The sequence below is a fragment of the Lepisosteus platostomus genome, chromosome 3 (genome assembly GCF_059453375.1).
Source record: "Lepisosteus platostomus isolate fLepPlt1 chromosome 3, fLepPlt1.hap1, whole genome shotgun sequence".
NCBI classification, from domain to species: Eukaryota; Metazoa; Chordata; class Actinopteri; order Semionotiformes; family Lepisosteidae; genus Lepisosteus; species Lepisosteus platostomus.
In genome coordinates this window covers 63,364,038-63,389,138 of record NC_142613.1, presented here as the reverse complement: position 1 = coordinate 63,389,138, position 25,101 = coordinate 63,364,038, and the positions used below count along the sequence as shown (strand labels likewise).

Here is a 25,101-nt window from a genome sequence, read left to right as displayed (position 1 = left end):
ATTATTATAAGGTTTTGTTATTTCTTAAAAGCTCGCAGATACTATTTTAACTATTTTTACACATAAAATGAATCATATCTCTTCAGTTCTCTGGTGAATTAAACATTATGTTCAGTATTATCATGACATTATATGGAACGCTAATGAGTACAGGTACCTTGGTTGGAATGTACTGTAGATTTACCAATCAGTGAAAAATTAGATATGAGTCATACTGTACAGTATGTCTTTCTTCTCTGCTTGCATTTTTAAATATACTTACATGCATTATACCTTTTAGGTTATGGTGTATCTAGATAGGATGCTGCATTAACTATTTCACAAATACAGTACTTTGTTAAAGGCACACCACTTATTGTTTAGTGTGGACCCAAGTCCCTAAGTATTTTTATAAGGTTTGACCCCAAGCTTCTCTCTCCCTGCCTGTGTGTCTCATGGAGAGTAAGCTGAGGTTTGCAAAAAGACAAATTCCTAATGCAAGAAATTGTATATGGCTAATAAAGTTATCTTATCTTTATTATATATCTTTATTATATATATATCTTTATCATATTAATATACTACTTCAACTACTTAATGAGGGCTGCATTAAAAAGGCAGCTGCTTGGGGCTCCTGCTAGTTACAGTAAGTGCGTCCAAGATATTCAAATGAATGGGAAATTTTCTTTTTTTATGTCCCACCTTAATAAGGACCTGTCTGGACAGCAAGGAAGTGAAGCAGCTATTCTGTTGTTTGTTTTACTGCAGACCATTGAAATAACAATATGTTTCTTGGAACACACAATGCAGTACACTGTGTTTCTTTTCAGGAGACAAAAGTTTGAAGGTTTCTGATGAATCTACTGAAAGTCATAACTGCTTCAATATGAATCCTTGGGCAGTATTACAGGTACTGTACGGTATTTCTGAAACAGTTGTTTGAATAGATCACAAATGTTATAAACATTGTGTACAATAATTACTTATTTGTGTAACATTCACAGATCTATCTAGGTAAAAAACCTATTTCTCGGAGTTCAATTTTGTTTAATTTTAAACCTTTTACATTCAAACACAGAACTTTAAGCACTGTTGAAGATAAAAGCTTTCAGGTTCCAGTAATTTCTTGAAAAAAAATATTTTAGCTCTAGGTTTGAGCTTTGAAGGAAGATGGGTAGCTGCTGTAAACTCACATTTTGAAAATAATTACAAAAATATTTTGAGAGTTAAAGCTAGTTTTTAGAAAGTTACAGACAGAGACGAACTGTAAGTACCCTTGTGATGCAAACACTTTGTCAAGTCTGCAGTGCAAACAACTCTGCTCCGGAAAGACTTTATTTACTAAAGTTAAAGATGGTTAATATCAGTTAAACTGATACCGGGTCATCCTTATAGCCTCAACGTAAACTGCATAATAGTTTTCAGCAATGAATCACGATGCTGGACAGGGTTGATATATTTCAGCTGGGATCAATGACAGTAGTGGGCAGTTTGAAAATTAACAGCTTAGATTAATGATTACTTTCATGGACTTCGGCTCTGTTTTTTTTTTCTTTAGAGTAAACAATTCCTTGCCAGATGGACTGCCATTAAGTGCAGAAGTGAAACAGATTCAGCACTTCGGTGCTTAAAAAGTAAAGGAAAATATCTAAAAGCAGGATACAGCTAGGACTTAGCCTTCATAACAATAAGGAACTAAATGAATTTTCAGAAAGATGTTAGGGTCACGGAAGCACAACCATATTATTGAGACACCGGACACTGGGAAATGGCAGGTGAGTGCAGTTGATGTGAACAGTAGGGCTAATGAGAACGATGGGAGCTGCTGTATTCACATGGACAGCGACAGGTTCAGTGGCACTGACAGTAAAAGATAAGGGACATTATTCATAGCTTTTTGGTGGGCAGAGCTGAGTAACTACATTCTCAAGCTTAAATTTTATGGTACACTAAAATATGTATATTTTTTACAGATTAAAAAAATTATACAAAATTATTGCTCTTTCATTGTTTTGTGTACAATATATTTTTCTAAAACTGTTTACATCCCTTTACCTTATCTCAAAATTATCAACTGACGATTCTGTTTCATTTTCCTATAAAAATAATAAATTAGCCCAATGTACATGGCAATAATATGTGTCATTTATAAATTTACTTCAGGTGAGAACAAGTCAGTGTATAGGTGTAATAGAAGTTCCAAAACTTCTTTTACAGCTGTTATAAGCAAGGATCAAGGAACAATGTGGTTCATTTTACTCACATATGCATTTAGATTATAATCATACAGTATGTTTGTGTGGGCAGTGTATAAAAGTGTATAGGAATTTGTGTCAGAAGTATTGGGTTTCACTCTAGGATTTGAAAAAACATCGTTTTAAAAAGAAACAAGATGACTTTCATTTATTGGTGGGATTACCTTATCTTTTTGCCTTTATTCCTTACTTCAATATGTAAAATAATTCTACATTGTGTTTAAAAAAAATCAAATTAATTTTTACATGCCACATCCCGATATCACTTCTGAAAACATCTCAGAACCTAGCGTTTTCAGAACTCCATAGAAACTGGCAGCCCTTTTATGTGATAAAATATATTTTAAATAATGCATAACCCTTTGTTTGAGGTGTAACCTTGGGAGGTAAGATTTTGTTCAATTCTGCTGTTGAATCTTCTGCTATATCATGTGTGTTTATATTACAGCTTGCTGGTTACGAAGCCTCTCTCCCACTCACTGAAAAATCAAACCCTATCACGAAAGAGATTGACAAAGCTGACCCATTGCAGATTGTCCACCTGCTAAAGCTGTGTGATGCAGAAATATTTCAAGAGGAAGGGGAGACAGTCATAAATTACCAGGTAGGATGTGTACAGCAGGTGGCAATCTTTCCTTTAGAGCAGCTGTTTTCAATCCAGGGTAATGAGTGCTGGGTTTTGTTCCAACTGGGCCCTTAATTACCAGTTCTAATTGTTGCCTATAGCCTACAGTATCTACTTACTTTTTGCATTCAGTCTTTGATTTAAAAAATGCTATAAAGTGCATTATTTTCATAATCTAACACACAAGACTACGCAGTCCGTCATCAACTTACTAAGATACTGCAGTAGCTTGCAGTTCAGTGTCTGCGGCTTTTAGAAATACTCAGTTGTGGGACTGTAATACTTTGTAAAATCGCAAGGTGGAGTACTGAAAGCTTAACATGGTGTGTGGAGCATTTGGGCTGTTGCCAGAAAACACCTAATTTTGAATCCTGGTCAATGCTGAGGGACAATCTAATATTAAACTGTGTATAATTAAAAAGTAGGTATGTTTTATAAAAGCAAGATTGCTCAGCTGGATATATAAAAAAGAGTTTATTATTATACTGTAGCTTGTGAACGTGATGTGATGTGCCTCTTTCGGGTTTAATCCCACATAGTAAATTTTCACAACGGAAAATAAAAAACAGTAGTATATATTGTACTTCATAAAAGTTATAATGTTTTATCCTTTTCTTAATACCACTTGATAGTAATATTAATATGGAATCATGTAACTAAGCAGCTAAAATATCACAAGTGGATGTTTTGGAAACAGTTTGACATTTGAAAAAATAAAACATGTTTACAAAGAAAGTGGACTACGGTAATACTACCAACTATATAAATATGTTATATTTAGATCCTTAAATTAATATTGTTATTAATTTCTTTATTTATGCGATTCCATATTATATTCCCTATTAAGCAGATTCTAAAAAATACAATTTTTTCCTTAAAAATGACAACAGCAAGTATTCATTTTAATACAAAAGTATTTGTGGACTACAGTTCAGCATTCAATTCCATCATACCCAGTCAACTGGTGACAAAGCTCAGGGGATTAGGTCTGTGCAACTCTGTCTGCAACTGGCTGCTGGACTTTCTTATCGAGAGACCACAGGTGGTGCGGATAGGCAATAAAACATCAACACCACTCACCCTGAGCACTGGAACCCCACAAGGCTGCTGTCTGAGTCCAAAGTTGTACTCCCTATTTACTCACGACTGCACAGCAAGACACAGCAACAACCGCATCATTAAGTTTGCCGATGACACCACTATAATAGGACTGATCAGTGATGAATACGAGTCCACTTACAGGGATGAAGTTGTACTGCTGCTTAGGTGGTGTCATAGCAATAACCTGGACTTGAACATAAAGAAAACGAAAGAGCTAATAGTGGACTTTCGGAGACACAGGCCACACACTCAAAACCCACTCAGTATTGATGGAACGGAAGTGGAAACAGTCACCAGCTTTAGGTTTTTGGGAATTCACATCTCTAAAGATCTAACCTGGACTGTGAACACTGACTCTATCATGAAGAAGGCTCAGCAGTGCCTTTATTTCTTGAGGTGCCTCAAGCGATGGGGGATGCCAATACATCTGTGGTGAACTTCTACCGCTGCACTATCGAGAGCGTCCTCACCAACGGGATCACCGTGTGGTATGGCAACACCTCTTCGCGAGAAAGAAAGGCACTGCAGAGAATGGTCAATATGGCCCAGAAGATCATCGGCTGCGGTCTCACCGAGATTAAACAGCTCTATGAGGACCGCTGCCGTGGTAGAATTCTGGCCATCACAGAGGACAGTCACCACCCCGGGCATGAGCTCTTCACCCCACTGCCCTCAGGCAAGAGATATAAGAGCATACGGACACTTACCACTAGATTCTTCAATAGCTTCTATCCACAAGCAGTGAGACTGGCGAACACATTTAGCCACCCCCCTCGGACCACACCTACACCATCACCATCTACCTCATTGTAATTTATTTATTGTACGTCTCCAGTCATTGTCTACACGTCTGTATTGTTTACATTCAAACTGTCTGCATGTTTACTTGCACATTGTCTATTGTTTGTTTGTACATTGTCTTGATGCACTGTTTGCACTTTGTTTTGTTTTTTTTTACACTTGTTTTACAATCGAGAGACTTTCTGTAAGTAAGAATTCCATTGTACCAGCACCGGTTACATATGGCAATAAAGTTCAAGTCAAGTCAAGTCATAGAAAAGGTTAAAACATTATAGCTTTTTACAAAGTATATAAACTTAATATTGTCAAAATAGACAGTAAGTGGAATACTGTTGTGTACTTTTTATGTAAGCTACCACTACTGGCCATATAAAGTGTGTCATATATTTATATTCATAAATTAATGTTTGTTTATGACAATATGATATTCAGAGATGTTATGCTCCTGTTGTTTTTATGCTCAGTTACCAAAATGTCCCTTTAGTTGTAAAATTTCATATTCATATTCCATATTAAGCGGATTTAAACATGCACAGTAGAGAGATTAAATGAAGCAATCATTTCACTTACAGCTAATGCACTACAAGTGCCACCTGTCGATCATCTTTGGCCACTGAATCATGTATCGCGGTCGCCTGTAGCTCAAAACCCCTGGTACAGGGTTTTAACCATGCATTTGAATGAGTACATCTATAGGTGCTGAATTTGGAATTTGTCCATCTTTTTTTAATTTATTTTGCTCCTGCAGTGTTTACTAAGTTTTCAATTGTGTTATCATTTTTTAACTTGACTTGCTAGGAAAATCCAAATATGCCATATCTTATGCACTCTCTGAATCTATTATTGTTGCCATTTGTTCAAACATGTTTAATAAGACATGTTCTAAATGTTTAGGTCTAATCATCAGCTTTATACTCTCACATGTAAAAAAGTTGTTTTTAACTATTTTGTAATTACCTGCTTGGATTTTGTTTCTTTTTTTGGATAGGTGTTACTTTTTCAATTTTCCAGTGACTGGGTATTACTCCGTCCAGAGTCACTGGTGAAACAGTTCTGTTGTTGGTCTGTGAATAACATCCATCATTTTTATACAATTGGAAAAAATCCATTCAGCCCTGCAGATTAGTTTTTAAGAGCTCCTAATATTTCTAGTACATCTTCTATGTTGATAAACCTTTGCCCCTCTTTGGCTTGAAATATTTTATTACCTCCTTGGTCTACTCCTGTGTGAAGTATGTATTTAGTTAGCAGATTCTATATGTAGCAGATTTGTTTGTTTCTGCAGATAACAATTAACACATCTGATATAAATATATAGTGTGCAAAACAGTAATTAAGCATGACAAGCCAGAGAAGACTGAGGCAAAAAAGACTGTCACCTAAGACTGTAACAACTGAAAAGCATACAGTATATACTGTATGTTTCAGAGAAGAACAATAATAACATATAATACAAAAGAAATGAAGCACAAATAGTTTGGTGTGAAAGTTATTTAAAAAAACACTTAAAGTACTGTATGAATATGTATGAATAAATCTTCAATCATGGCATATTTGGTGTGTTTCAAAATCATGCCTCTGCTATACATACTGACATTGTTTTTATTAAATACAAAATACTCTTAATCTGTTTCCTTAAAGTGTAAGACAAAAGCTACACATTATAGTATGAATTCACCTGTTGTTTTTATGGTTCATTTTCACGTCCTGTTTCTTGAATGTGTGTTAACAGAGACTCTACAGTGAATCTGTACTCCAGACGTTAATTGATGTTGCCAAGAAGGTGGAAGATATTTTGAAGGTGTCAGTAATTCCTTTTTATTTTTTTGGATCAAATGGTAAATAACACTGTTAACCAAATCACTGCTGATTTTCATTTGTAGAAATGAACAGTACAAGGAAAGTACTGTAAAAGCTCTATCATAATTGAAGGAGCCCCATGGGTTTGCTGGACTAGTGACTAGTAAAGAAGACGTTGTTGATTTGTAACAGGTTGATATACACTATGTTGAGCAAAAGTGCATTTTTTCTCAAAACATTTCTGTTGAAGTATACAAAGTTAGTAAAAATGAAATGTCGATTAAATGCAATCCAAACACATTTCTTGGACATTTCTAATAGAACACAAATTAGGTCAAATGAGAAACACCCAATTCATGAGAGTATGGTTAAGAAAAATAAAATCTGTAGATCCTCTTCTGTCAACGTCAGAATGAAAGAGCTGCAGTGAAGACAAAAGGTTGGAGAATGGACAGGCAGCACTACAGTTTTTGAGTGGATGGTATAAAGCATTAAGCAATTAAAGCAGTTAATACACAGAATGTAAGTCTTCTTCAGGAAACATAGAAGTGATTGGCAAAGTATTTAGCTTTTATACAGTCTGGATGCATTTTAATATGGTAAAAAATATGCAATCATCAAATTATATTTGTTTTCTTTTTCTTTGCAGTATTTGCTGAAATTGAACTTATTTTACTCATAAAAGTCTTCAGTTTTAGCATTGAAAAGTTTTGATGAAAAGTATACGCTTAAACACTCTTTTGAATTCAACAAAATGTGATATCATGCTATGGAGGTGAAAATCTGGGCATGGCACATTATTTTTTATAACTCAAATTGCTGCATTTTTAGCAGAATTGTAGACCACTGAAAATCACTCAGTGGCTCTTTAGGACATTTCTCAATTGTCTACAGAATATTCGTCTACAATACAGAACATAGAAAATAGGAGCATTTTTATTTTTTATTTTATCTATAGATCAAATGTAATTGTTTTTCATATGGATGTGCCTATGATAAAGAATGATAAGAAAATATGGATTAGACTTGAATTTAGAGTACATTAAATGTCATCTCTGTTTTAAATAAGTGTACAATGTACGCATTCTAATGACAGATTTATGTTCTCAGGATCCAGAACACAGTCTGGTTGTCTTAAGTGGTTGCGGAACATCTGGAAGACTTGCATATTTACTTGTGGTAAAGGGTTTCTTTTGTTTATTTCATCAATATGATTTTAAGCTTTGCAAGTTACTGTAGTTAAAAAATATAATGTAAATAAAGTGAACATTTTGTATTTCTCTTTTAATTACCTACTATATGTACTATATTTGATCTAATTATGTATTGTATTACGGTATGTTTTTTTCTTCTATTCAGACCTCATTCAACAGGTTGTTAAAAGGGTTGCAGAAGAAGCACACCTATGACTACATCATTGCTGGGGGAGACAAGTAAGTATACTGTAGCTCACAGCCATACAGTATATTGAGAAATGTAATGAAGTGCTTGTGCACATCTTCGTTATACAGTATCACCTATGTGTCTATTGCAACCTGATTCACTTACTATACTCAACAAATCCTTCTTCTTTGTACTTTTGTTTTCCTTGAAAGTCTGCAATTACTGCTTTGTTAAATGTGTATTTTTTTCCTGTTTGTAAATATTTTTCACATATACTTTTAGTTAGGTATATGTGACTTTTGTGACCATCCCTGAGTGCACTACCAAGTGGTTATATTGCAAGAAGCAAGTATCTGATGTATTTTTAGTATTAAACTTAACATTTTATAGCTGCATTTTGTTTTATTCAGGTATCTAATTTTATTTTAGAGCCCTTTTGACCTCTCAGGAAGCTCCTGAAGACAACCCTTATCTGGGAGCTGAGGAACTAGAAAAGGTGAGTCTGATCAGCTTATAAAATGGCGGAATCAAGTAAATACCTTTTAAGTATTTAAATCCCATTATTTGCTTGTTGAATTGTAATATTTGTTCTTCTGTATCATATGTGATTAAGTGTTTAGTTTTTTCTGAACTACATTTCCCAGGAACCAATGGAGAAAAACCTGTCATTCTCTGTCACTGGACCAGGTCTCCACATTCTACATGCCACAAACAGGCATTCTGGCCAGTCATTGCTTGGCCAGTCCTTGTGAATCCATTTGTCTTCTGCCCATTCTACCATTGAAGATTTGGTTACTAGAGCCCTAAGGGTAATTCCGACAGACATTCATGGTAACCAAAGCACTTGCCCTTGTAGTTCTGAACCTACTTTACTCATTGCCCATGTTCTGAGACAAGGATGAAGGACAGAACTTTGGAACCCTGCAAGCATTGTATTGAGAAGCCAAACATCACTGCAGAATTACCACTATGTATTCCTTTATATTAATAAGTATTTTCTTTATTCATAGGTGTGTGCAGGAAAGAAGCAAGTGCTTTTCATTGGGATATCATGTGGTTTATCGGTAGGAACTGTTATATATTTATGTATGTATTTTCTTTTATTCTTAAAGTTGAGATATATTATTCAAAATTTAGTAATTACAAATATGAAGTAGATATATATAAGAATAAGTAACAAGTAATAGGTTTATTCCATGCTGAAAACAGAAGAAAGAAAACACACCGTTTTGGCTGTGGAGCCTTCTTTAGGTGTGAGAATAAGTATATTCCTATTTTGTCACATAGCAAAAAAAGGTGTATTAGTATGTAACAGTTGTCTACTTTTTTATTCTTTTTTACTTGTTCTACTCTAGTTATTTCTTATTTCTTTTTAATAACTTTCACAGTGCTGTGTTTTTACTTTTTCAATCTAAAGGCTCCTTTTATTGCTGGACAGTTAGATTTCTGTATGAACAATCTAAATGTCTTCACACCTGTGTTGGTTGGATTTAATCCTACGAACATGGCAAGGTAAGACTATATTATCCCAGTACGTTATTTGCAGCTTTGAATAAGGAATAGTATTGCATTTGTAAATAATTAAAAATACATCCACAGTGTCCAATGTGAAAAATGGTTTGGTTTCCTCAGCTTAAATAATTTAAGCTATACTGTACTCAGCAATTGATATATCCAGGAATCAAAGCTGTTTTTTCAAAAACTGAAATGTTCTGTCCTATATTGTATGTCAACTCCATAATTTTCCTTTTCTTTCAGGTAAAACTGTTTGGCAAGGTAAAGTAACTGCTCTAGAAATAATAATCTGAGCAGTTGCATAACAAACACAATTTGTATTTTCTCATTCCTGATATTCCTGGCCTTTTTTGAATGCAGGTGCTCTCAATTTCTTTCTTGTAATATAGGAATGAAATCATTGAGGGTTGGCATCTGACATTCTACCAGGTAGCTGAGAGGATGCAGGAGCTGCAGAAGAACTATAGAGCCTTCATATTGAACCCTGCTGTTGGAGTAGGTGTTCTTTGAGTCATCTTAATAGTCATGCATTAACATATTGCTTTTAATTTTCATTTACTATGGTTCACATGAAAAGCTGCTGTTCTTCTAAATTGAATATGGAACAGGACCATAAACTAAATGAAGCTTTACCATGTAAATAGGTCTGGAATTGAAACCTACAGTAGAATGGTAATCATTGCAGATTATACCAGAGAATACCATATTATTGATTGACTGGTAATTAACACTAATGATATACTTAGAGAGCTACATCTCCACCTGGGCTTTTGCACTTCACTATGAAAATGACTTATTTCACCTGATAGGCAACAGTGAACTATGCAAGATTAATGAAGATAAAAAATGTACACCATAAGTTTCCAGAGAGATGCCACAAGGGGATGATGGGGTGGTGGGAGGGATTCAAATTACTATGTTCAATGTTATGCTAGAATCATTATTATCAGTTATACTGTACATATTTGAGTAGAAGTAGGTGAGGTTAGGGTTCCACCTTCTCCTGGACTTTATTTAAAACACTGTTTCAGTATTTGGCTCCCCACTAATTAAGATCAAGAAGAGAAGACATTAACATTAGAAAATAGTAGTGTTTCACCTGGGAACTCAGGGCGTTCCCATGAGTGTTCACCAAATAAAGGCCCCGTGAGAATGCTCCCGGCCATCTCTCTAGTCCAGCTTCAATCCACAGTATCTATCGGGCAGCAAGTGCCTGAATGATCGGCCTGTTTAAGGCCTGCACTAGAGAGATGCTCCAACATTGAGCTCCCTAGAGCCCTGAGGCCACTGGCTATACTCTGTGCTCCCAAACCACAAGCATTAGTTCACAACAGCTTCAATCTATTAGTGTTTCACTTAATTTCTGCACTGACAGCCCTCCACCAGCTCAACCCGCTACCTCGCTACCTTCACACAAGACAGTCCTTAAACAGTTTTTTTGGGAGCCCTTCTCTCTCCAAGACTGTCAGCCTGCCTGTCTGCTTATCTCTCATCACTAGCTGGGTCAGTCTTGCTGTGAGGTTGTGGGTTCAAATCCGATTTCTAGTCACTGCTGCTGTACCCCTTGAATTAGGTACTTTACGTCTATTGCTTCAGAGCACCCAGTTGTATATGTGGCAGCCTGCATTGCCTGGTGGTTAATCCAATGGCCCAGAGTCTAGGGGATGAAGGATTGACAGTCACATGCTATATTGTTAACTTAACACAGCAAAAAACAGGATGATTTCTGACCTGGTAAGCTTCTTGGTGTGGACTTTACCATTTTATTGTCGGGATGCATCGAGGTAATTAACAAATTAGCACAAGTGCAATTAAAACAATCCTGATTACAAGTCCTGTTCTGACAGTTTGGCTTTTCTGGAGCATAATGGCCACCTTAACATAAATATGTACTGTATATATGTACATACAGTATATACTGTATATTTAAACACCTACTGTACACTGAGGGCTTGTTTGATTATCATTTGAAATGCTAAAGCACGAATAAAGAGCTAATGGTCCAGTACTGAACAGAAAATACATAATTATATTCTATTTTTTATTTGATTGATTACAGATTAAATTAAATGACTTTAGAACTTTGTGGTTTATAATATTTCTAACCCACTGAGCAAGCTCACATCAACAGAAAAGTCACCTACAATCTCACAATCACGGCTGCTGCTTGCTTTTGCTCTCATCTGATTTCTTCTGATTTACTTCACAGTGGTGTGATGGAGCCCAAAATCTTTCAATCCCCTGAGACTTATGTATGCAGTTTTCCACATGTGAAGATTTAAGATACTATATTTAAATGCATGAAAAAATAAATATGCAGAATCTGAGCTAAGGTTCAGTGATAAGTGATTTTTGCCTCATTAAAATTAATGCCCAGATTACATAAATAGACAGTCACAAAACTGTCACAGTGTTTTAGTTTTCTTTATTGGGACATTGTTGTCATGTTACAAGCTTGTAATCGACAATTGTAGATTCTAGCGGTTATCTACAATTTCAAGGTTGTAGAACATCAGACCACCACAGTGGTCAGCCCACATCAGAAAGATTTGAAGCAAAATAATTTAAAATTCAACTTTAAAATGAATCATATTGAATTGATTTTAACTTCATACATCTGTGCTGCAATCTTGATTAATTGTCAGAGGGTGGTTCAGATGTTTCTGGGAAAAATTATCAGGCGGACAAAGTGTCACAATAGCAATTTGCTGCTGCAGGGGGGTCATTTTATACCAGTGTGAAGTGCTGGGGTGTGGTTAGGGTGCATTGACAGATTGCCATGGAGGTAAATTATCAAGGATCAGCTCTTTTATTGTGAATTGCTGGGGGCTATCTGTGAATCACATCTACCTGTATAGGGCTAGTAAAGGAAATGTACAGTATATTTGTACTGTGTATATCTGTCACGCCCTCTGCAGCCAGAGGGCGCTCCTTCTCTGTCCTGTCCCTAGTTTCCGGTCTGCTGTCCTTCCTGTCCCTCTCTTTCCCTTGGGTTATATATTTCCGGGTCTTGCACTCTGTCCTCGCTCAGCATTGACGTTCGGATGTCCTGAGACCCGCCTAGCACCAGGGTGCCCCACGTCCGCTCCCTGAGGGCATAGGTTTCTATACGGCATTCCTGAACTCTTTGCACTAATGAGCCTGGGCCTTTTTCCCGTCTCGCCGCTACGCATTTGGTCTTTTTCCGCTCTTTTTCCCGGGTCTTTTTCCGCTCTCCTACTCCCCACGGTTAGTCCCTTTGGACATCCGTGACAATATCTAATGCATATTTTTTTCTCTTTGTTAGCCTGAAGCCATCACTGGCTCTTCCCGCATGAAAGCTGGGAGTGCAACAAAAATAATGTTAGAAATTCTTTTCCTAGCAGCCCACAGAGCTGCTTTTAGCAACAAAGAAATCACAGCTAAGTCAGTATATTCACCATAATTATTATTATTATTATTGTCGTTGTTGTCACTGTTGTTATGTGGAATGCTTTATGAGTACATTTTACATTGTTCATTAAAGATGTAGTGGTCTTACCCACATTCACACCATTAAAGCATCATATGCAATGATACAGTATATGTGTCCACAATAGCAGAAACATTTTATTATATCATTTAATGCACAGCTAAGTCACTTTATTCATTATTATTATTGTCGTTGTTGTCACTGTTGTTGTTATGTGGAACGTTTTTATGAGTACACTTTACATTGTTCATTAAAGATGTAGTAGTCTAAAACATCATATGCAATGATACAGTATATGTGTCCACAATAACAGAAAAATGTTATTATATTATTAAATGCTAATGTTAAAAAACTGATCATTCCATTGTGTAAGTTTTGGTGTTGTAGGTGGGGGTTGATTGTTCTTTGTATCTTACAGTGGTATTTTGGATTGTCTGCAAGCTTATGAAAGAGTCCATAAAGTCACTTACTCTCAGAGTAAAAAGATTTCTGTATTAGTAAATCAAGTTGGAGAAAGGTAGGACGTCTATCTTTTTTCATTTTATTGTTGCTTTGCTATGCATCATTTATAGATCACTGTAATTGAATACAAAGTGATATATTTATACTGTATATTAGACACACCTATTGAGGAAGAAAAGTTTTATTGTAGATAATATTCTTCAATTATATCAACTACAGACCCACCGTGTGCTTACTATTGTTTTCCGTTAAATTAGAAACATCAGTTCTAAATCTTTATTTCCTATTTTTTGTAATAGCTTGCAGAAAGGGGGACATGTATATTACATTGGTTGGCAAACTTTAGGAGTAATGGGGATCATTGATGCCAGTGAATGTCCACCCACTTTTGGAGCAGGTAACAAAAGTTTCCCTTTTTTTATAGATCCATGCTCTAATTTGATGGGCCTGAGAGCAAAGCACCTCACACCTAGTCACATAATTTTAAATGGGTTCATTTCAGTATAATTCAAGAACATAAGGAAATACCCGGTGCCAATATCTCAGTCCACTAAGGTGTATACTGTACAGTATAAAGTGATAAATGATCAAACTTGCTGGCATTATTGAAAATATTGGAGAAAGCTTAGCGAAGTATTAAATGCTTGGCCAGTTCAACCTCAGGAAAGGTCCCAAAATGCCTTTGTCTGCGTCAAAAATGTTCATTTTAACCAAATAGTTAAACCGAATAATACCGAATACAGTATTCATACATTATATGTTACAGTAGCCCTTGTTTAAACTAAAAGCTTGTATGATTCTGATAATGTTACTTGAGTGATAATATGAGGCTCTTTGACATGTAAGGACAAGTGAAAACTAATGGATTTATTACATTTTGATCATTATAGACGTTGGTGATGTTCGTGGATTTATCAACAATGGATATAAAGAAATGGACAACAAAGAAGGGAATATTGCATCACTTGTAAGTTGCTGAAGCTTCAAACATAAAGCATGTCATAGTGCCTTTCTCTTTTTATTCACAAATTGTTTGAACAATGAGTAAATGTTATACAGTACATATTACAGGTCTTTATGTAAGACCTGAAAGCCAGTTTGTGCATTCCTCCCAGACTGTAAAACAGATGCTAGAAAATGAAGTCACGGGGAGATGAAACATGTATCATAGCTTCTCAAAGAGCACATGTCTTGATAAAACAGGATGCCATTTCATTATTAAAGAGACACCAAATAACCCTTACTTTTATGCAGAGGAAGATGAACCCTGTTGAATAAAATGGCTCAAGGCAAACTGAGAGATGTCCCAATAAAGTATTGTTGCAATTCACCAGCCTGCATGCTGATATATGACAGTTACCTGTATGTGTACAGAATTCACAAAGTAACTACTTTGTTGCAATGTATAACTCCAAAGAGTTATAATTTATAAATAATTTTCAATTATTTTACCTTTATAAGTTATAATGATTGAAAGATTGATTGAAAGATCCCTGCTTCAGGCACATGACATTTTAACTCTTATCTAAGAATATTGCTATTTCTGATTGTTTTAATACTGTGCATGTTATTTGCATGTTATTTGATGGTAGCAGGGAAGTTTAAGTTAAGTTTAAGTTAAGTTTAAGTTAAGTTTAAGTTAAGTTTAAGTTAAGTTTAAGTTAAGTTTAAGTTTAAGTTATATTTTTAGCTGACAGTGATCAAGACCGTTCCCAAAAATCTGCCTTCACCTGGCTCAGTGCACTGAGGTAGAGTACAGACAGCGCTTCCATGTCTTTCTGACAAACGATTTCTCCTAAAACGTGCGGGGTGCCTGCACTCTTGCCGTGAAATTAGTAAGAGATGCACATCTTTTTCCTGCTTCTCCTCTGCACTCTCCTTGCAACATGTCAAATGGAGAGGGGCTCTGCACATCTCAATGTCTACTGGGTCATTGCCAGAAAATCCTGTTTTAAATCAACTGCTGATTCCAAATCAGGAGGGATTATACGGTAACAGTCAGTCATTTAAAGAAATGCAAAGCTGAAAGTTGCTGATGAATGATGTCCATCAAAAATGTTTGCTAAAGTATTTTAAAATATAAGCATATTCATACAATCTATAAAATACACAATTCACAGTATGCTGAACTGTATTTTACTATATTATTAACACTATTATACTATTTATCTAATCTATTTTTAGGGCCCAGACTTCTGTATTGCCCATGATGATTTTGTGAGGAACATTCTGCCGCATGTTAATGACAATGACACAGTTCTTTTCCTTTTTACACTGGATGGTAGGTAATTGTTTAAATAAATTATTATTACTTTTTTTTTTAATTTAGTGTATTTGTTTAGCCCTGTAAAAGACTGGCATCCCTTCTGGGGTGTTCCCTGACTTTCTCCCACTGCTTGCTGGGATGGGCTCCAGCACTGACCCTGAACTGGAAGAAACAGTTAGAAAAAGGATGGATGTACAGTATTCTCTTTTTTTGTATTAAAATGATATGTTAAGTGGAAAATTATGCCAGGTATAGGTCAACAAAACTATCCATAGAATGTGATTTGTCTGTCTGTCTATGCATCTAGAAATCTTTTTAAAATTAAAAGCTTCAAGACAAACAATATAATATGATGTATCCACTAATATCTGATTGGTGAGTTACAGCTTGTGAAATATCTAAAATATCCTGGCTAAAATATCCTGGTATAATTTTAAAAAGTCAAAAACTCAGATCTAACACAGGAACAAGGTTCCAAATATTCAAAGCAAACACAAAGTAGAACAGATTCATGCCCATGCTTTATAACAGTGTTCTTAGTAGTTCAGGTGGGTAGCTCCGTCAGCATGCGTAGGATATTTGGCACAGAAAGGCAAAGCTGTTGACAAGAACAGAACTAGTAATAAGTTTATTCCATGCTGAAAAGAGAAGGAAGAAAACACTACGTTTTGGCTGTGGAGGCTGCTCCGAAGAAGGCTCCGCAGCTGAAACGTTGTGTTTTCTTTCTTCTCTTTTCAGCATGGAATAAACTTATTACTAGTTCTGTTCTTGTCAACAGCTTTGCCTTTCTGTGCCAAATATCCTGATTGCGTGTAGATACCATGTTTGAGTGTTCTGTACTTTCAGTTTACATTTCATCCAGCCACAAAAGTTCCATTCAGCAGAGAAGTCCCTCAGGTGCTACTTGGCTACTTCGAATCTTTGTATTTTTGCATGGAGTTCCACCATGAGACCCAGATTCGTGAGGTCAACTTCAAATAGCAGTCCTGGAGACTTTGCTTTCTGATGTAAAATTGTTGAAGGTTCTCTGTTTTTGTCCATGCAAAAATTTAGCAACACAGATCATTCATTTTAGACATACAGTATAGTATACTGTAACTTTAATTTAATTTTTAAATTTCAATTTAAGTAGAGTAGCATTTATTTAGCTAAACCCACTACTAAATATATATTTTTATATCAAGGGTATAATTTTAGGAGACACCTGTATATGGACATACATATATAAATATTAAGTTCCTAATTTGTTTGAATTGATTACTTTAGATGACCTCTATGAAATTGATAAGCTGGCGACCCAGATAAGCGCAAACACCTCAAATCTTCATGCAGTTGCCCATTCAACTGCTGGACACTATGTTCCTGTAGGTAATTCTTAACATTTACTTATCTCCCTTTGTTCCATTGAGGTAAAATGTTAAATTAGGTTGGTGGGATCACATTGCTCCACCTGTAGCGGCACATACCTGAGTGTACTGTAGGTCACAGGTTCAAGACTGAGCCATGTCACTGTGACTGAGATTCCCCAAGTGTGGGTACACAGTTTCCAATGTACTGCAGAGAGAAGAGTGAAATTAGATAACCTGGGTTCTCTTGACTCTCAGTGACACCTGCAGCCTCCTGGACATCTGTATCTAAGGGTGTTGGACCTAAATCCCTGTCCCTGGGCCGTGTAAGAAATGAGGAGCTCAAAGATACTTCTTCATTGTCGCCAGAGTCCCTTGACTGAGAGCTGAGTCATACAATACACCCAATTGGCTCACACAAACGTGTGTGGGGATAACAAAAATATTTGGAGTTTCTCCTTTTTAAGTTAATTATATTAAAGAAACAGCTTCTTTAAATACATCAGTGGTACAAGTTCATTATAATGCTGACAATTTCAATTATGATACAGCAGTATGTACAGAAAGGCTTCTCATCAATAGATGAATAAGTGGACTATTCCAATAATAATAATAATAATAATAATAATAATAATAATAATAATAATAATAATAATGTGATTAATATTTACATAGAGTGTAATATATTACATTTATTACATAAACCATTTCCTTATTATTATGTTGATACCGCTGCGGTTAACAATAATAAAATGGTCAAACATTTAACAAATGAAATTTCTTAAATTTTGTTTTCATTTCAGGAGAATGTTAAAAAATCATTTGCATCCATTATAAGCATCACATGGCCCATTGTATTCTCTGAATATGAAGGTTGTTTTGTACAGGTAAAATACTCAAACTTTTTGTTCCACATTTACAATAACTATAAGATTCTTTCAGCATTATTTTTTTCCATATGAATCATTCACAGTAAGCATGAATAGTAAGTAATGGCGGAGAGGCCAGAATTCAGGAAAGGCTTTTTTAAGTCTCATCTGCTTTACAATCTAGGTCTGTCTCATAGATGGCAGTAAAACTAGAAACCAGATGAGTTTTAACCAGCATCAGGCAACCTCCCTGATCACAGAGCAGGAGATACAAGACAAACTCCAAACTGTCAGACCATTGAAGGCCTGTGGCCAAGATGGAATCAACAACAAGATTCTAGAGATACAGCAGCTCCGAGCTGCAGCAAGACTTGCTCAACACTTCAATCTTTCGTTGAGGCCTGGAATTAAGGACTAATTGCCCCCAACCATAAAAGTGATGACAAACTTGACCCTAATAATTGCTGGTGTTACTGTGTCAACAGCAACAAATGGCAGGTATTCTGCAGTATCATGAATGCTCTAACATTGGCATTCCTTACCAAGAGCAATGTCTTGAGTAAGAGTCAGATCAGCTTCCCACCAAACTGCCACACATCTTATCACATATACACCCCACACACACTTTCAAACAAACATGTCCATCAATGAAACAATGGGGGGAAATGCTACTTTACTGATTTAAAAGCGATTCAGTTTGGCACAAAGGACTGTTTTAAAATTTATTTTCAAAATGGTATTGAATGTAAAGCCTATGATTAAATTAACATAAAGAGAATAGGTGCGTAGTGCAAATCAGAACCACAAAGACAGAATTCTTCAATTAGGGTCATGGGGTGAGACAGCGCTACAGCCTGAGGTCAATGCTGTTCAATATTTATAGTTAATAGAGGTATTGGAATAGTCTGCAGCACCTGGCCAGAGTTATGGTTTTATAGAAGGAAATGTTACCACAACAGGCCCTGCTGAGCCATGAATTAAGCCCAGAGATCTCCCTCACCAGGTGGTCCTGAAGCTCGCTTGCACCATCCAAAAGGACAGCACAACTAAAACGCCACAAATCACAGCACAAGCCAAAGAACACTACCTTAATCAGTGGGACACACAAACAAACACAATACAAACTTGAATGTCACCAGATCCTAAAAAGACAATAAACACAGTCTAGCCATAGTAATTGGGTGACACAGGTGGACCTAGAGAGAGGACAAGCTATGCTCCCACTGCCAGCAGAGAGAAACAGAGACAGAAGTGTACTCTCCGATGCACTGTAAATGATACTCTGGGATTAGATAAGCATTCTCCGCTCAAATAAAAAAGTCTTATCCCAGAATTCCCACACCTGCAGAATCAGAACAGCTTCCAGTCCTACTGGGGGAGGGAGAAGGAGGGAGGGAACTCGGTAGAGCTGATAACCCAGTATGTGATCTTCTGTTACAGCCTGAGGAACAGTGAGCCTGTCTAACAATAAGGTTTTATGTTATGTAATGTAAATGTACAATAAATGTAAATGACTGTAAATAGTTCGGGTGGGTAGCTGCGTCAGCATGCGTAGTCTGCAAAGGAACAAGTAATAGGTTAATTCCATGCTGAAAAGAGAAGAGAGAAAACACAACGTTTCAGCTGTGAAGCCTTCTTCACCTGAAGAAGGCTTCACAGCCAAAACATTGTGTTTCCTCTCTTCTCTTTTCAGCAAGGAATACTGACTGTAAACATTTTGTTAATTGTATCTACTTTGGCAAAACGGTAATTCATCGATCATGCCAATAAAGCTCTTTTTGAATTTTAGTTAACCCTGGTCCTGGAGGGCAGCAGTAAATGAGATTTTATACAGTAGGTAACATACAGTGCACATTGAACACAGACCTGGAAATGTTGGTAATACAGACCACTTCAATAAACTGAGTCAAATAAACTCATAAAGCATCCAACATGAGAAGAAAACCAGAAAGTACAACAGCCTTCCAGGAGCAGGAGAAATAACAATAGGATAGAAGTCTTAATGACAAATTCTTATTAATTTTGTCACGAATCTCAAGCCACAGGCAGATTCTGGAGACAGAACAAGAAGTATCTTTATTAAACTGTACCTCATAATGACTTTTTTACAAGCTGAAATCTGTAATTAATAATTGTGATCTGCACCAAGAGACTAATCTTATGTAAATAATACTGCAAACATTTTCAAAGTTTATTTTCCCCAATATTCAGAAGCTCCAAAGGGAGTTGTGCACAAAGTGGATTTTAAACATTATCAGCACCGGTGGCCACATCCTAAAAGGAAAGATTTACTACAACTACATGATGGACCTCAAAGTCAGCAACACCAAACTCTTCAGAAGAGCCCTTGCAATTCTCCAGGTAAAGAATAGTGTCATATTATAACTGAAATATAGGGGTATATCACATATTCCACACTCTGTAAACTACAGTTTCTTGCACAAAACAATTTCAGTTTAGAAAGTGTTTTCTGTACGTATTATTAAGACTGACATATTATTGAGCCTGCAAATATTATTTTATAAAACGTTGCTCTAATACCAGAGTATAGACTTTTTAGGCTCATGCACCTTTGTAAACACCAAAGGTAATGAAAACCTTAAGAATGAGGAACGTTTTATTTTTTTAAAGAAAAAACAAAAGTTATTTAAAATACATATAATATCTGAGAAAATGAATTACCTTTTCTTTCCTCTTGGGCACTGAATCACAAGCACATCTTTGTTTAGTGCTTATAGAAGGATTTATTTTTCCACAATCTGCAGTATATAACTTCATGAGTGGTCATTTTTAACTGTCCTTTTTTCTATCAAGAGGGTCACTGGTCAATCCCGTTTGAGATGTCAGGAGGCACTTCTTCAAGCAATCTATGACACTGATGAGTTGACAGATCCCATAAGAACATCAGAAGTCACAAAACATACCCAAATGGCAAGTACAAAGAACCAAGTAAGTACTCAAACAGCAGAGTAATACTTTATATTCCCTCTTAATCAAAATCACGTCTGGCGACTGCTGAGATTGTAGATAGATTTTGTTTTGTTTTGTTTTTATTTTCAATTAAACAATTATAAGAACATATAAAAAGAAGGGTTATGATCGTAACCCTTCATAACTTGTATCCATTCATAAACCATCTAGTGTGACTGATGGTCAGTAAAAGATCTCATGGAGCTGTTTCTTAAAATGAACTAAAATATCAGCTTCAACAACATGATTTGGTAGCTTGTTCTGTACTCCCACATGCCTTTGGGTAAAAAAAAAGTCATAATTGTTTTCAAACACCAAACACATTTGTCCATACAGTATGTTTGCTGGAGAGAAGGTAAAGATAGCATTAATAGAATTTCCTTCAACCTGTCATAGTAGGACATTCCTTTCAGCCTTTGAATATATCAAAATACTCTTCTCTTGAAGTAATATTTTTTTAAACATGGGTGACCAATCGTCTTACTAGTGTACTGTACAATTTCAATACTATTCAGTTTAAATTCTAGTTTTAAATATATAAACCATAATTTTTGCCATATGGCAGACATGTTTTTCATAAGTCTACACTTCAAACATAGTGTTTTACATTTTATATCTAATGTTTGTATTGTTTCACCTGTATGCAATATGTTGAAACCAGCTAATAAGTTGAGTATTTTAGAAGGTTTTTTTTTCATAAACTATATAGAGTTTTATCATTTCTTAATTTAATCTGCTGCTATAGTATAACATCTATTCAAGTCTTAATACAGCTGCTACAAAAGGTTTCTCATTTTCTTGATATTAGCATATACATAAGTGAATTGCCCTGTATAGTAACATTATTTTTTGGTCATATTTATACACTTTTTTGCACCATTGTACTAGAGACAGGTCATCTCAGATCTGAGAAGATAAAAAAGATAGCGTATTAATTTAGATGAGATATACTTATTTGATCAAATGCAGGAAGCATCTTATTATAAACCCCTACTTTCGCAGGATTTTGTTTTTCAGTCCTAAACAGTCATGTTCAAGTTCAGTCATGTTTGTATTGTTATGGTTTATTTTAATACTGTACATGTAGTTTGCTTGCTGACAGTGGTGTCCAATTTCAACTTTATGAGTCATCAGTATAATTTATTTTTTGTTTTTATTTCATTCTCATGAAGTATGTCATCTGATTTGTCTTTTCATCATGAGGCTTTTCATTAATTTGCTCTGGATAGGGATTGCTGTATGTATTTAAATTTTAGATGTAATATGATGTGTTTTTCACTATTCAGCAATGTGCCAGATATATTTCACATCAATATATCACACATTTTAACTTGGATTAAAAGTTTACGTAGACACCAGTACTAAAAGTTTTTTTTTTATTCGTATAGATGCAAAAGTCACTCAAATCAAAGTAATGAGGAAGGAAGACTTTATAGTATTTCATATTCATTTTTTGTGGATTCCAAACTGAGAAATTGTTGGAGAATGCATTATTTTATTTTTTCTCATAATCAGGTTATTATCAGATATGGGATATATCAGATGCCGTTTCTTTGATAGATAGCAGTTCTGCTGCGTGTGCACGGGAGCTTATGGTTGTGTTTGCTTCTTTGGCTGGAGATTGATTGGTTTACATATTAATGAAAGTAGATTAACATCTGATATTCTATTTTGCAGGTGGTGCCCACAGCAGTGGTGATCCTGGCACGGAATTGCTCACTTACAGAAGCCAGGTCTAGGCTGGATGCCCACCCAACGATGCGAGAGGCAATTGAAGCATGTTTGAGAGCAACAGGACGGAAAAGGACCGCCGACCAAATTGCAACAGGAATACATGGGGAAAACGAATGAGGATAAACACAGAAGGGTTTCAAGAAGTGCCTTGTCTTGAAATGGAAGGAAGCACACAAACGTTTTGAAGAAAAGTATCTTGAGCGGTTAACAGTATCACAGCATATCACACTTTACAGCATTACAACAGCAGGGTCCAGAGGTGTCACACATGTAAATCAACAATTCAGTATCAGATCTGCAGGGTACAGCTATCCCACATAATGGATCTTGTGGTTCTGCATCGTCCCAATGTTCACGAATATACAGTTTATACAAGATTCATTACTGACATCTTGTCATCATACAATTTTTTATGTATTTGGATTATAAGATCTTGTAGTTTAGTGGCCATAACTGTTTCAGATTGGTATGGTTTTGGAACTGCAAGGGCCTTTTTAAGTATTGTTTTTTTTCTCTCTCTCTGTTATTGAGTTTCTGTTTATCTCAGTCCACATTACAGTTTCTATAGGAAGTGCCACTATTTGAATAATTTAAAGGACCTCTAGAACATGTACAGTAGTTAATGACAGTGACCCTGGTTTTAGTTTTAAATCACTTGTTTCATTAGGAAAAATACAATACATCTGCCATAGATTTACGGAATGCAATAAGGTCAGGCACAAATCCAAAGCCGTTAATCTGATTCCCCAGTAGGTTCCCTACTATAGTGCAATGATGCTGCTTGTCCTGAGTTGGGATTTGATCACCTTTTCTCAGTTGATCATTTCCTAGCTCACTAGAGCCACACAGTGGTGAATAAAGCTACAGTGTGTCACAAGGCCTGGCAGTTTTAGGGCTCAAGGCTGATCACAGAATCAGTCTTGTGTATATAGATACTGTAATAACATTGGAGGTTAGAAGAAGAAATCAAATCACATATCACATTAGGTCCAGACATCTGTATACAAGCAAATTCTGAAAATTTTTAAATTATGCGCTCATTATCATTGGGGAATACCAGACATTACGTGATATCAAAGCAATGACCAGGTGGGAAACTTATAATTTACCATATGACACACAGAAATTTATGGCTACATACTGATATTACAGACATGCGACTAAGAGTCCTGCCCGTGTCAACACAGAAAATACAGAACTCTCTCTGAGATCACAAGTCACAGGTATAGGGAAAAGAGGGAAAGATTTAAAGAAAAGATCCTGCCTGGAAATAAATCACTTTCTAAAGATGTGTTCAACAAGTGAGAACCTATTTCTCTATGAAATACAGAGAATAAATAAACAACTTAGGATTTATTTAAGGTCAAAGGATAACACAAATCAAAATTTCCACAAACTCAGGTTCAATTCAATTTAACGAAGACAAGTCTTAAGGCCTAAGAACCAGTCCTCTCAGTGCTGAGATTACCTAGACAGATTCTGGCCTCTTGGTCTTTTGAGTTAGGTTTCTCTCTGCGGTATCTCTTCTCCTCTGTCTCTCTTCTTCTTTCTACTTTCACTGTTTTTTCCTGTCTTTCCTATTGATATTATATGAAGGATGACTTAGTTATTTACAGTAACTGAGAACTGGCTTAGTATGATTATAGTATGATTTAAAGATAAGCACGAACTTGACTGTCTCAAGTGAGATATCAGATGCAGGGACAGTTTTTAGTAATTGTTCTTTAAGGCTAGCCATCATCTTATGTTGTTAGAATGAAGTGTTTATTGGAATCGGAAATGCTTGTTAATATTATTCAGCATTTAAATTCTATTTATATGTTAAATATGCAATCAATTCAATACTGTTTGTCCATAATTGTTTCACTTTCAAATCAGTAATAATCTTTTACAGTATAGCACACAAACTTGTTTTTTCAATAGATTTACTGGTGTTTGAAAGGATATAGATATCCGTTCAATATCTGTATATAGATCAGAAAGTATGATGGTACACATATTAGAATTAGAAACCTTTAATTCTGCTGTTCATATGGGACATATGAAAATAAATATTACATGTATAATATTAACATATGGGGTATTGCATAAGCAATCATACATCATGATTTGTCATTAATGTTTAGTATGTGCGTACTGTATTTTTTTATGTTACTTTGATTTATGGAGTTTTAAATGAAAGTTCGGGAGGAATGAAGGCAGCCGCGCTCATTCGACACAGCTGCCGCAATTCTCGCTAATCCTGACGTAAGCAACCGGTCTCCATAAATATCAAACGTCACCCTCTCCTCTTCCTCGTTCGTTTTCTGCATCCCTCCTCCACCCCCTCTCCACCTTTGCAGCTACCCAATTGGTCGCATGGGGGTCCTATCCTCCCCGTCCAATGGCCGGGAGGTTGGCCCTCAGCCAAGCGGGTTACGCCAAATCTCCACATCACAATAAACAATTCTAATTTCTCCCAAGCTTTCGGCTGCTGTCATTCCTCGTGAAATTTGGTTATCAGCATTTTTAATGGTTGCTGATCATAAATAATTATTTAGTAAA

General features: G+C 35.8%; 1 protein-coding gene across 3 annotated transcripts; it reads left to right on the top strand.

Moving 5' to 3' along the window:
* The first annotated feature begins 16 nt into the window (after positions 1 to 16).
* gckr (glucokinase (hexokinase 4) regulator) lies at positions 17 to 24,206 on the top strand. Of its 3 annotated transcripts, none has more exons than XM_088626382.1 (19): positions 17 to 889; positions 2,683 to 2,838; positions 6,494 to 6,562; positions 7,672 to 7,740; positions 7,921 to 7,994; positions 8,374 to 8,440; positions 8,955 to 9,008; positions 9,362 to 9,456; positions 9,849 to 9,954; positions 12,746 to 12,864; positions 13,329 to 13,427; positions 13,672 to 13,769; positions 14,263 to 14,339; positions 15,557 to 15,653; positions 16,905 to 17,002; positions 17,788 to 17,871; positions 20,065 to 20,214; positions 20,668 to 20,802; positions 22,501 to 24,206. In XM_088626382.1, the coding sequence occupies exons 1-19, from the start codon at positions 866 to 868 to the stop codon at positions 22,672 to 22,674; spliced, it is 1,845 nt and encodes a 614-aa protein (XP_088482508.1). In that variant the 5' UTR covers positions 17 to 865; the 3' UTR covers positions 22,675 to 24,206. The 3 variants fall into 3 exon arrangements, with proteins under 3 accessions (XP_088482508.1, XP_088482509.1, XP_088482507.1); XM_088626381.1 differs by lacking the exon at positions 17 to 889 and adding an exon at positions 1,281 to 1,754; XM_088626383.1 differs by lacking the exons at positions 17 to 889; positions 6,494 to 6,562 and adding an exon at positions 1,277 to 1,754.
* The last annotated feature ends 895 nt before the right edge of the window (positions 24,207 to 25,101 follow it).